The sequence below is a fragment of the Gadus chalcogrammus genome, chromosome 6 (assembly GCF_026213295.1).
Source record: "Gadus chalcogrammus isolate NIFS_2021 chromosome 6, NIFS_Gcha_1.0, whole genome shotgun sequence".
Classification (NCBI taxonomy): Eukaryota; Metazoa; Chordata; class Actinopteri; order Gadiformes; family Gadidae; genus Gadus; species Gadus chalcogrammus.
Window position 1 is genome coordinate 1,870,091 of NC_079417.1, and position 13,730 is coordinate 1,883,820.

General features: G+C 47.1%; 1 protein-coding gene across 1 annotated transcript; it reads left to right on the top strand.

The window, feature by feature from the left end:
• The first annotated feature begins 290 nt into the window (after positions 1 to 290).
• On the top strand, positions 291 to 8,966 carry cmtm7 (CKLF-like MARVEL transmembrane domain containing 7). Its single transcript, XM_056592615.1, has 5 exons — positions 291 to 878; positions 1,988 to 2,164; positions 3,202 to 3,300; positions 3,808 to 3,889; positions 5,238 to 8,966. Exons 1-5 carry the CDS (start codon positions 768 to 770, stop codon positions 5,249 to 5,251), a joined length of 483 nt encoding a protein of 160 aa, XP_056448590.1. The 5' UTR covers positions 291 to 767; the 3' UTR covers positions 5,252 to 8,966.
• The last annotated feature ends 4,764 nt before the right edge of the window (positions 8,967 to 13,730 follow it).

The window sequence follows — 13,730 nt, forward strand, 5'->3', positions numbered from 1 at the left end:
CACACACACACACACACACACACGCAAACACACACACACACACACACACACACACACACACACACACACACACACACACACACACACACACACACACACACACACACACACACACAAAATTGTTTCCTGCCCATGTGATTTCAGCCTTTCTCTCCATTACAACGAACGCTGACGTATTTGCTCTTGCTGCTGTTTTGGCTTCGCTAATTAAATAGGCCTAGTTATTAGAACTTCTATTTTTCCGTCACTTGCTGTTCACTTCATAGCCCTGTACGTCCTGTCCATTCTGTTGTAAATATACCCTCCCCCAAACAAACTCCTCATAGTGCCGAAATCAAATGAAGGGAGCGTTTATAACCATCTATAACTATAACAACGAACCAAAACAGTCCAGGCCTGCTTTTCAGAGCCTGAATGTTCACAAAGGTGCGGTACTAGATCGAGGGTCCCAGCCTCCCTTTGGCGGCTGGAGGTGGACGGGGTCCGGACCCGCTGCACCGTGACTGATGGGCGGACAATACCGGCGTGCAGCGCCCTATTCGCACTGCCCACTGATGCGATGAAAGCACAGGACGTGGGAGAAAGGTACAAAGTCACGCTTCTGTTTCCTGACTAACCCCACCCCTAAAGAGAAGCGCACCCACCCCCTGGCCCACAGACGGGCAGTGCAGAGCAGACTGCAAACCCCGGAGAACCGGAGCTGGTGGACGCGTCGCAGCCCGCAACCCGCTGGAGTCAGACAGCGGATCTTTTTATTATCAGCCAACATGTCGCACACCGTGATCACCACCACCACCACCACCAGGACGTCCGACGGAGGATTCCTGAACGTCGGCTACATACGGACCACCGGGGGCATCCTGAAGATATCGCAGATGGTGAGAGTCCCGGTGGCCGGCCGTGAAGGGTGGGCATCGGACGGGTTAGTGTGGGGCGGATTATTAGGGGTTGCAGTTTAAAAAGGGTACGGATGCCTGGAACTGCAATGCATGCGTTTATTTACAGCGATCGGAACCGTCCGTAGACAGAGTTCAACCGCTGCGGTAAACAGACCGGGTCGCACGGACACCAGGATGTGTTTCATGGAGCCCTGCCGGGAGGTGGACGTGTTTTTACGATCACCTCCTCGATCAGGGACACTAACGGGCCTACTCTGCTCCTTTGCTCTGTACCCAAGCTCTGGAGCGCTGGACCCGAGCTCCGGACCCGCGCCCGGGAACCGAGCTCCGAGCTCCGGACCCAACGCTGGGCAGGGAGAGGTTCAGTGGTTTAGTCTCCATGTATTCGGTCAGGGACATAAAGAAGTGGTCGCTCTGCGTCTGTGTTCAGTACAATAACAGCACACATCCTGTTTGTGAAGCTGGGAGGAAGTCCTGATTTTTAAAAAACCGACCACTGTTAATAACTGGGGCCAAACGAAGGATGAGAGTTAGAGATCATGAGGCGTGGTTCCAACTGTCGGCACAGATCTCCACATTATCGACCAGTGGACCAACAGGGAACTGTTCAACACTGAGCAAAACAAGGTAGCAACACAAACTGTTGAGTTCAGTAACAGCGTTAGATAGTAGGCTACAAAGGGAGAGGGACACGTTGGAATTGTATATCTATCTAACGCTCCATTAGGTAGATATACTAAGTCCGTTAGTGTTACGGTTTTAAAAAGCTCTATGGTGGGACTTATATTGTGCCACTGCAGGCTTACCACCAACCATCAAGACATGATTTAAAGACATTTGGGAAGCAACTGCGCATTTTGTATCATATTGCCATGATAGCGGTATATAACATTTGTGTGTGTGTGTGTGTGTGTGTGTGTGTGTGTGTGTGTGTGTGTGTGTGTGTGTGTGTGTGTGTGTGTGTGTGTGTGTGTGTGTGTGCGTGGGCGTGCGTGTGCATGGTTGTGTCCACATGCGTGTGTGTTCATGTGTGTGTCTGTGTGTGTGTGTGTCCATGTGTCTGTGTGTGTGTGTGTGTGCGCCCCCAGGTTGCGCTCCTGGTGGCCTTCCTGTGTGTGCATTGCGCCCGTGCCTGGCCGGACTGGCCGGCGTTCCGCTACTTCGAGGTGGTGACGCTGTGGTTCCTCTTCGCCTTTCTCATCTTCTTCCTCATGCACATGTTCCGGCTGCAGGCCAAGATCGCCTGCATCAACTGGCCCCTCATGGCAAGTCAACACACCACGCCCTGCACCTCAACGCTCACCTGTTCACCTATTCACAGGCACACTCACTCACGCATTCACCTGTACAGTAACTCACTCACCTGGGGACGCATTCACCTGTACAGTAACTCACTCACCTGGGGACACATTCAACCGCTCACACACCAAGTCGTCCTCTGAGAGCTTCTAGTTTCAAGAGTTCCCCGCTGTGGCCACTGGCTGACTGTATCCACTGGCTGACTGTATCCACTGGCTGACTGTATCGTCTGGCTGACTGTATCCATTGACTGACTGTTTCGTGGTGTGACTGTATCCACTGGCTGACTGTGCCACTGGCTGACTGTATCGTCTGGCTGACTGTGTCTACTGGCTGACTGTATCCATTGGCTGACTGTATCGTGGTGTGACTGTGTCCACTGGCTGACTGTATCGTCTGGCTGACTGTATCTACTGGCTGACTGTGTCCACTTGCTGACTGTTTCGTGATGTGAATGCAGGACAATATTTGGACACAATTCCAATCCTCACGCAGGCTAATGTATCCGTCATGTGACCAACGACAGTCCTGGAAGCAGAGTGGACTTTGTTTGTTAAACCATAGTGTCATCAGTCACCCAACGACAATCACACTGTTTACAATGTTTATGACATTTGATAACGCTACTGGTGTTATGCGATCAGTGAGGATAACTGTCAAAAGCTTTCCTCTTGTTGGAGTGTAACCCAGGATGTACGCCGGCCGGGTCAACCTCTGGCAGCCTTTCCAGTGGGCCGTAGCCACCGGTAGAGCGGCGATCCACGTCACACCCGACGGTACAATATGTCTGAGTCAATGGACTGGACGTGTGACAAACAAAGAACAGAACTCCATCGACCGCGGGACGGCCGTTGAGCTCGGCACTAAAACGGGCCCTGTCAGCACCATGCCGCGGGGGCCGCGGGGGTCGCGGGGGTAGGGGGGGGGGGGGTACCGAGGTGTCACCCATGTTGACGTCCCCCCCGGCCGCTGTGTGTGACGGACCCTGTCTCTGGTTCCTCAGGAGTTCCTCCACTACGCCGTTGGCTCCATCCTGGTCCTCATCGCCTCCATCGTGGGCTCGGTGAAGAGCGGAGGGATCTCGGTGCTGGTGGCGGGATCGGTAGGTCGCAGGAACCTCCTCAATCCACACCTTCACCAGGATTATTGCTGTGAAAAAGGAGCTGTGACGTTATGACTCACTGTCCTGTCCAGAGAGGCGTGGAAAGCTCACAATGATGTAGAAAGAAGTATTGGAACCCTTGTATTTTAGAGAGAATGCCACCCTTTAAAGACACTTTATTCTGTTTTCAACTGAAAAGCTATGCTTAAACTTCTTCTTGCTGTCCACTAAATTCTGACGATATCAACAAAACCTAACTTGCTTTTCGAACATCAAATATGTAGCAGTCCTGTTGAACTCACAGTATGTCCCTTATCTGATGTAACATAGCAGAAGTTTTCTCCGAAAGAGGAATTTGTCCTTGTGATGTAGCAAATACTAGCAACACAAGCTCATTGCAACCATGACCGAGCTAGATGCAGAAACCGCTGACTTACTTCAGCACTTGAATACACTACACTGTTCATGTGGATTTGAATGTAAGGCATGTGTTCTGTTTCTCTCAAGGTGTTTGGCTTCATCGCGACCTTCCTGATGGCTGTTAGTTTGTGGACGTCTTACAAAGTGAGCTGTGGCTCCCAGCAAACAGGTGCGTCGGGCCTCACTGGTACTCACTAAACCTTGCCTGGGTAGCCCCGCCCATTCTGCCTGCAATTTGAGTTCGCCCTGCAGGAGGGTCTAGAGAAGAGCAATGCATTTCTTTCTAGTTTCGATTGATTTTGCAGGAGCCAATCACCAAGCTGGCTTTCCCCCCTGGCACGCTTTTGGCTGGTTTAACACAATGATGACAGGGAAGCGACGGCAATCAGCCAATTGCGTACAGAGTCATTTTAACTAGGCCCATTGATCGCGCCTTTTGGGCTGAAGAAAATGACAGCAGCTTCCCCAGACCAACGTGCAATCTACGATTGAGCTTGGTCTGGCAATAGCCAGCCTACACTAAACCCTCACTTTGAGGAAACAGATATATACGTATCTTGAGGATTATTTCACAAAGGGTCGGGATAGGGTATTCCAGCCCCAGCCTGAAGTTTCCGGGTTCGATCCCTGCTGTCCGGAGCGTTACCCTGCGTGCTCTCTAATGACATGCTTCTGAATTCATTATTAATCGCTCTGGAAAAATGTTAATGCTCAATCATCAACTGGTAATGATAGCCATAGATGCCATAATAGCTTTAGATGCTGTCATGCCAAATTTGTACCGGCTGCCAAATTTGTACCGGCCTACGTCATCAGTTGTTGACAACTTGACAACTGATTTGATTGGGTTGTCCGTTGCCGGGCAGGTTTCAAAAAACATTCGGCTCATGTTTCCAAAGACGAAATAAAATAATACAGATAACGAATCGCTAGATAACACTTGTTTTTACTTTATATTTGTATTGTATTGAATTGTTTAATCGAATTTAGCTAGTAAACTGAGTGTTTAAAGCAGGTTTCAAAAGCCTGTCTTGTCACGCTCAAAGAAGGAGTGCAATGAACGAGCATGAAAGTTCGCGAATGTTCAAGAACCTTCCTACATCATTCGACGCGATCGCCCGTTGCCAGGCAACAGACGATCGCGTCGTCTGTTGCCAGGCAGGTTTGGAATTTGTCAACAACTGATGACGTTGGCCGGTACAAATTTGGCAGCTGGTACAAATTTGGCATGACAATGCCATGAATGAGATTGTACTTCAATGGCCCGCGGTCCAGACCGGCTTACCCTGCGCGCTCTCTATTGACATGCTTCTGAATTCATTATTAATCGCTCTGGAAAAATGTTTATGCTAAATCATCAAATGGTAATGTTAGCAATAGATGCCATAATAGCTTTGGATGCCATGAATGAGATTGTACTTCAATGGCCCGCGTTCAAGACCGGCTTAACAGATCTAAAAGCAAACTCTTCTTTTCTCCCCTCCTTCCTTCCTCTCCGCCCCCTCCTCTCATTTTAGGTGCCAGTGTTTAAGGTCAGAGGTCACATGAAGGAACACATGGTCCTGGTGCTCTGTCATCAGATGGCTGTGTAGTAGTCATGGCTAATGGCTAGAAATGGCAAGTTGGACACTGAATTTACACCGATTGGATCATTGATCAGAACGTCGAGGGAACCAAAGTCTGCAAGAGTAGCAGTGCTGATCCAGGACGGGTGCAAGACCGGACTACCTTTGTTTCAAGATCGTCACAAACTCCTGATCAGAACCTCTACTCTCACTTGGCTCTCGACTTCTAGGGCTAAAAATTTATAATCAGTATTACGGCAACAACAATGCCACATTTGAACGTGTCCCCTTTGCCTGTCAATTCGGCTTGAAGTACAATTTGGACTGAAGTACATCTACTGCGAACCAAACACAAGTTAGGGTTAGCTCGAAGACTGGGTTCAGTGTATCAAATTAGCTGATTCCATTTTGGACAGAGGACACACTGAACGACCCTGGAGAAGGATCACAATACCTTCATGAGGTGTTACGGAGTAGAGGGAAGAGGATTTTATTTTGGAGCCACACTAGCATTAGGCACACAGGTAGGCCTTCGAGGTTTGGTTTGTGTTGACCTACTAGCTAGTTTGCGGGATCTTTGTTCCATTCCAAGGTCTGGATTCACCCCTCTTTCTTTTTGGAATGCTCACTTTTTTTGTACGTTGACTTTCTCTGACAACAGGATAGTGCCTTGGGAGTCCACTTAAAAGACAACACAAAATAGAAAAGAATACCTTTTAACCTTTACGGCTTATTTCCCTTCTCATGTTATTCTCCTGTTTTGCCAAACGTTTGCCAAAAATGTCAGTTTACAAGTTTACATTCACATACAAAAAAGCAACTGAGGAGAACAGGTTGCAGGTCTAATGGGGCTGGCATCATCGAGCCAATACTGCCGCCCTTGGTGCCCGGTCGAATCTAACCGCTTCAGGCACTGGGTATTGTTACCACTCATCCATCCTGAATTAGCCACGTTCTGTTCCATCAGCATACCCTCATCCCACATCACAGAAGCAAGATACGCTCTGAATGCAGTTTCATGGGGTCCTTTACACCACCAGTACAACCAGTATGATGAGACCCGAGTTTGATGACCAGTGTTATGGGCCAGTGCTGTCTGATGTCAGAAGATGTCCAGCAATGTGCTGCTGCTGATATTCCAGAGCGGTCCGGTTTGGACACTGCCACTCTAACATCCCCATCTTCAGGCTTCGCTGTGAATGTCGATCTTCTCTCAGTCGCACCGTGTACAAGGTTCTCCTCCCGGGAGGAACCAGGGGTGGAGCGATGTCATGCTCAGGCCACGCCCCTCCACCTGGTCATGACGGGTCTTTAGGTGCCATAGTGGGCCGTAACGTGCCTTATATCCAGCGTTGGATCTTGTCATGAGTCCAAGGCCACCTCCATGGCAGCCACCATGAAACCACAGCAACTTCCTTGAATTATTTACCGGGAATTGCTCGCTGCGACTACCAGAAATGTATTCCTGAAGTTATTGAATCTCAATACTAGGCTGCCTAGTAGCCAAAAGAGCTGGAGGCCAAGTCCGTATTTTTTTTTACAAATTCGGGTTTGAGAATTTCAACCAGACGTATCTTGCCTCGCCTATTCCTAATCGATCATGCCAAAACATCCTCTTTTGGACCATTATGACGCATGTCAGTTTTAAAAAAAAGCAGAGATTCATCTGTGACTATCTTTTATACTGGACTAGCAGATTTTAGGAGTAGCTTTGCAATTGTTTAAGCTAGTCTATACAACTCAATTCAATGAAAATAGAACATCATGGATTAGCTAGAGCCGTGGTGGTTGATGATCAGGTGGTGATGATACGAAAACGACCCCAACGTCGGGAAGTGGCCGTAGATCGTTCCAGACTTACTCCAGTTCTGCTGGTGAACACGAGTGTCGGGTCATCCCCCAGAACCATGGGCACCCTGTGTCTCCTGGCCTGTGTCTCCTGGCCTGTGTCTCACAAACCCATTCGACCCATCTGATCCGACTGAAGTGAGTGGAGGAGGAAGTCTTGAACAGGGTTGACGTGGGACTGGTTTAGCGTTGTTCAGAGATGTCTTTTGTCACATTGTCCTTATAAGGAGTGCTTTTGTGTTGCGTAACACTGGCTGACTGTTTCGTGGTGTGACTGCATGACAATATTTGGACACATTTCCAATCTTCCAACAGGCTAATGTAACCGTCAACTTCCTGGAAGCAGAATGGATTTGTGTTTTTTGCAACCATAGTGTCAATAGTCACCCAACGACAATCACACTGTTTACAATATTTATGACATTTTATATCGCTATTATTGTTAAGCTATCAGTGATGTCACTCATATGTTTGTGAAGGGACTTTTGCTTTGCCACCACCTAGTCATTTTGCTAGCACCTGATATCCAAATTAGGCCAATGGGAGGAGCTAAGAATAGCCACCTGTCAATCACCTCAGATGTTTGGAGTGAGGCTTTAGCCCGGTAATTGAAGCAACAGCTAGCTTAAATTAGACAAACTGCATTTAAAGAGTAACTACAGCCATAGCACCAAACCGTACCAAGCACAATTCGTTTTTTGTAATTGTTATAAGCTTTAGTCAATCAGAAAGCAATTGCAAAGTCCAAAGCCAAGAAGGATACTTCAGACTATATATATCTCCGCAGAGACAACATGGGAAATCTCAAAAAAAATATCTGCGGTAAACCCAGAGATAACTTTGCATTCAGCCCTCATACCATTTGCTTTGCAGGGACCCAAATACTGGCCCTCTAAGGAAACAAATAACGGCTTAACAATTGTAACAGTTGGAGGCGGTTTGGATTTGATTGGCTGTGATCTGGGAACCCTGGTTAGGTCTGAGGTTAAAGATGGCCTGGAGTGTTCATTTGATGTGGTTATGGTTTTGGTGAGGATTGGCGCGGTTAAGGCTAGGGTAGAGTGCTGAGGGTTAATGTGGGCCTGGTTTGTGTCTGGGGTAGTTGTAGCTTGGTGTGGTTACGCTCCGAGTAAGTGCGAGTTTGGAGTGAGGGTTGACGTGGTTACAAACTGAGGGGGGTTGGACCAACATACCGGCCAGATACGTCGCCAGCTGGCAGCAAGCACTAAGTAGCTTGCCCTTGAGCTGACAAGCAGCCTCCTTAACAATTGAACTTGGCTTTACAATTCTAGCCAAGCCAATCCCAGCGAGGCGTTTCCTATCGCGCTGGGCTCTTACTGGTCAGTCGCCGTGGGAACGCCGCCCTGATGCGAGCACCGACGTGATTGGCTGGAGTGGAATGCATGTGCGCTTCACGGAAGAACAAGACGGTGCCTTGTTGACTCAAAGTTCAGTCTCCTAGCTAAAAGAGACCTCATCTAATTTATTCAGAACTGCAGCTGCTTGTGTGAGGAAGTCGTCTCTGAGTGTCAGGCCGGTTGCAGCGAGCCCCAGAGGTGTGATAACAACAGGATGCTGAGAGCTTCCTCTCCCCAGGGTCGTCTGCGGGCCCCGGGCCCCCAGAGGGCCGTTAAGGGGCCCAGGGGGGTGCTGAGCAAAGTGTACTATTTAATTTCCCCTTTTTTAAAAATGATTTTTATTTTTGAAGATATTTTCTATGGTGTGTATTATTATCATCAGATATGTTTTATATTGTGCATGCTCAGTGAAGAGTTTGGATTTGCTGCACGTTGTATTAAAGGCTGTTGCACCATGCGCTGTGTTTTGTCTTCTTTAAGACTTGATCCTGATGTCGTTGTTTTATTACACCTTAAGGGGTGTGATGTTCATGGTGTGATTTTAACATTTAGTTCCCTTACTGAATTTCAAAAATATCTTCACCATATTATTTCAAAAGGGCAATATTCTAACAGTTAACTTTAACAGGGATAAATTTTTCAGAATTGACTCCTTCCTTGATACAAGAGAGTACCAAACTATCCTTGGAGGTCAAAGCTCAGAGCCGTGTAGTAGTAATACAATTCAACAAACAGGCGGTGTCTCTTCAAGACTGGGACTCTGACCAGGGTGGGGAATGGGTACATTGTTGACTAATTTCAGGAATGCCTTTTCTGAATTCCGTTCCAATCCCATGTGATCACAATTAAAACAGTACAGCAAGGATTCCTGGAGATGCACTAACACACACACACACACACACACACACACACACACACACACACACACACACACACACACACACACACACACACACACACACACACACACACACAATTGAACACATAACAGAACATAATCAAATGACTCAAATTTTTAACTCCCGTTAACATTGCGTAGATAACGCATGATGATTTAAGATGGAGGGTCCGACTCCCTCAACCTCTCTGAAACATGAGATGATGACTGATAGTGACGCCCGCCTCTGGGAACAATGAGCTCATTCCTGACTTCCTGCCGGACTTTCCTGGGCAGACAGGAAGCACATTAGGACTGGTCGTCTCCCCCGCCCCCCCGCCCCCCGCTCTATTCAGATGCACCGCCTCCATGATATATAAGATATACTTTCATTTGATTATTCTAGATTGTTGTGCTATATTGTTGTTCATTTAGATGTCTTCCTTTGTAAAGGACTCCAGAGGAGCTGCATTAACAAACTCCCCTCACATCTGAGGCTCAAGCAGCCCTGCTCAACATCTCCACGGTATCGAACCGGGACACCTGAACCTGGTCAGAAATGTACACAACAACATTAGCACCTATGATCTCTATGTTGGGGCCTGTGTTCTGGTGGGCGGCAGCAGGTGGAGGCTGCTGAGAGAAGCTGCTGAGCGAGGCTGCTGAGAGAGGCTGCCAACCAGAGGCAGAGCAACGAAGAGGCCTTAAAAGGAGTCGAGACGCAGGGAGGAGCCACAGCACACTGGAGGGGAGCTGGTGGGAGGAATGAGTCACACACACTCACACACTAATTAACTTACACACACGCACACACACTCACACACACACACACACACACACACACACACACACTAATTAACTAACACACAGAAACACTCACTCACTTACTCACTCACACACAAACAAACACTCACTCACACTCGCAGTCACACACAGACGTACATACACACACATACTCGTACTTACACACATACTAACACTCAAAGAAAATGTAATCATGCAAAAAAACACACTCACACAAACACACATGCACACACACACACTCACACAAACACACACACACTCATAAAAACACACAAATACAAACACACACATACTCGTACTAACACACACACTCATACTAACACACTCAAAGAAAATATACTCATGCAAAAAAACACACACTCGTACAAACACACACATGCACACACACAAACATCCACTCATGCAAACACGCACACACACTCAAACAAACAGAGACACACACACACGCACACACCCTTGCCTCTCGGTTCCTGGTTCCCTCCGAGAGCCCATCCCTCTAGAGCCTTTAGACTCCGCGCCTTCACCATCAGCTGCTGCGCCGAGATCACTCCAACCATCCGGAGAGCCCTTCCACATGACATCTGCTAGAGCAGGGGTCAACCTTTGTGAACCCGAGAGCTACTTCACGGGTACTGAGTCACACGAAGGGCACCCGGTTTCATACACTCTTCTGAAATAACAAATTTGCTCAGTTTGCCTTTAGTTACATATTATTAATATTGATTAATGATACTCATCCATGTGGAGACACTGATCATGTGAATGATTTCTCACAATAATTATCAACTATGACTTAAAAAAGGTGGGAAAGAGTTGTTCCAGAATGAGTAGTGCTGTCTTCAGAACAGGCCTGCGGGCGCCTCATGTGGTCCTTGCTGGCACCCTGAGGCCCGCGGGCAGTGTTGGTGACCCTTGTGCTAGAGTATAACCTACTGTCACATCACGACTACTGCGCTATAACATCTACTGTATCATACATTAAATGCTCTAATCTACTAGACCCCTTCAACATAACATCTATTCTAATATCTACTCTTCAACATGTTCTATTCTACAATGTACTCAATTTAACATCCACTGTACTATAATCTATTCAACACAACATATTATTTATTATAATGTACTCAACATAACATCTACTGTACTATAATTGACCGTACATAACATCTACTGTACTATAATCAACCATAAATAACATCTACTGTACTATAATCTACTCAACCTAACATTTTCCTTATAATGTACTCAACATAACATTCTTTATGATCATCTATGATAGAAGGATCTAAACACCAGCTGTTCTTACCCTGCTCCACCACAGCAGAAACTAAGGGGTCAGCCCAGAGGTGGTGCACTTCATGGATAGTCGGGTGGATCCATGAGAATGCACATCAGTGATTATTGATTATCATTTTCACACACTGTATATCTATGTTAAAGGAAATATCTCTCTCTCCATCTCATATCCAACATACAGACCTGACGGCTCAGGAACATGGATGCATTAACAGAAAACTATATCTGATAGGACTGGACGGAGTCTGGGTTGGCCAAGAGCACCCCCAGGTGGGGGGATCATGAACTGCAGTGATTACGATTCAATTTTTTAATGATTGTTGAATGTGGAAAAATAAAATGAAGGCAGTATTTATCTTGAAAGTAGTAGAAGACGGTCAATATAGATTTTCATGTCATCGAAAAAAACAATGGTCAATTTGATTATTTTAAGTGTGTTTATTATGCGCAAGAATATTCCGTTGTATAAAAAATATTAAAATAGTATTGATAGTGACACATTTTTCTCATTAATATCGAAGCTACATTGGCAATTATGTAAATTACGCTTGCCTAAAACTATTGGTATTTGTAGACTCTTATACAGACTTCATAAAATGTACATTTGAAATACAATACTTTGTAAAACCAAGCCATGGAAGTTGTAAAGACCAAAAAACATTTCCTATTTCTGTACGTTTCAAACCAGAGCACGCGTGCGGGTCGTCTCTTCCCCTAGAGGTCACCCAAGAGAAAATATAACTAGTGGCAGAGAATACGATTTTAGTCTGTTTAAAAAAGCGATGCATCTCGATCACTACAATAGATTGTAATGACTGGACAGGCCAAAATATAAAACGTAAATAATAACATCCAGCAACATCCTGACTCGACGTTTAACACAAAAATCACATCCTTCATGAGACACAAGCACATGGTAACCAAGGCCCAGAGCCTCGCTGTGGCGACAGACAACATATGGCTAAAATAAAAGTGATTCTGATCTGATGGTGAAGAGGGAACCCAGGGGGTTTCCACACCGCAAGGGTTATCGTGGTGGAGTTGTTGGAGAAGGAGGACGTGAGAAGACACAGTAAGAGCGGACAGATGAGCAGTAGAATGTAGGTGAGGATCTGTGTACTTAAGACAACGTTGAAGTTTCAGGCTGGCGTCTCTCCAAGGGAAACAGCACACCCTGCAAACTCAGCGCAGGAGGGTCAGCCAGGCATGGGACAATTACTAGACACGTGACAGCAATGCATCGTGGGAATCACAAACAGGCTGGAGAAGAAGATTGTCTGGGCAAAGCACACGTAGAACGTGTTTTTAAGGTAGTTAGGGAAAACGCAGCCACTAATGCGCTCTTATCCAGCTCAATAGACCTAAACCTACAGGCTGTTAGTAAAAGCATGCAGACGGACTTGGTTCCGAGTCTGGAGATTCGGTTCTACAGTGTTGAAACATTGCGTTCCTCCTTTTAGTGATTTCTTAACTCTCAGGAAGTGCCATTAGATAGCAGGATCTGTTAAAGTCATGACTTCATGCTAAAGTAAATGCAGCCCAATAAATCATGGCTTCAAGCAGACTTGCTGGCAGGATCTATGGTTATGTGGTTTATAGATATTGTATATTGAGATTTCAGTAACGGCCCAAAAGGCACAGAGCGGTCTGAACGAGGTCCGGTTGATTTGTAACAACTGAGTTTCTTTTGTCCTCTGGGGAAAAGAAAATATCTCCATCCATACAACACACAGTAGACATCAGGCCGACCAGAAGTATTAGGGCAGCTCTGTCAGACCGGGACAAGTACAGCAGAGACAAGCTATAGTGGTTTCTCTCATCTCAGAGCTGATCTCCGAGTGGAAGACGTTACCCTGATATTGGATTCTCTCTAAAGACTTAATCTCATGTAGGGGGGGGGGGGTGTTGTTAGTATGACAGTGACCTCAGGGACATGATGGACCCCCAGAGAGAGGACAGCGGGACGGGGACCAGGGGAAGGCTGACCCACACCCAGCTCAGACAGGGCCGATGGGAGGTTATAGAGGGTCATTTCCTGGTAACTAGTGTAGAGCCCCTCCCCTCCGGCCCCCCGGGGCCAATCAGTTGGGCTCAGCGTTGAGGGCCTCAACCTCAGCGGACGCCTGCGTGGGGCTGCCGGCGACCGCTGTCTCCTTGGACATCCAGGGAAAACCGGAGACCCTCCAGAACAGGAAGAGGTCCAGCAGGAAGGCCACGGTGGCCAGGAACCCCAAGGCCTGAGAGGGGGGGGGGGGGGGGGAA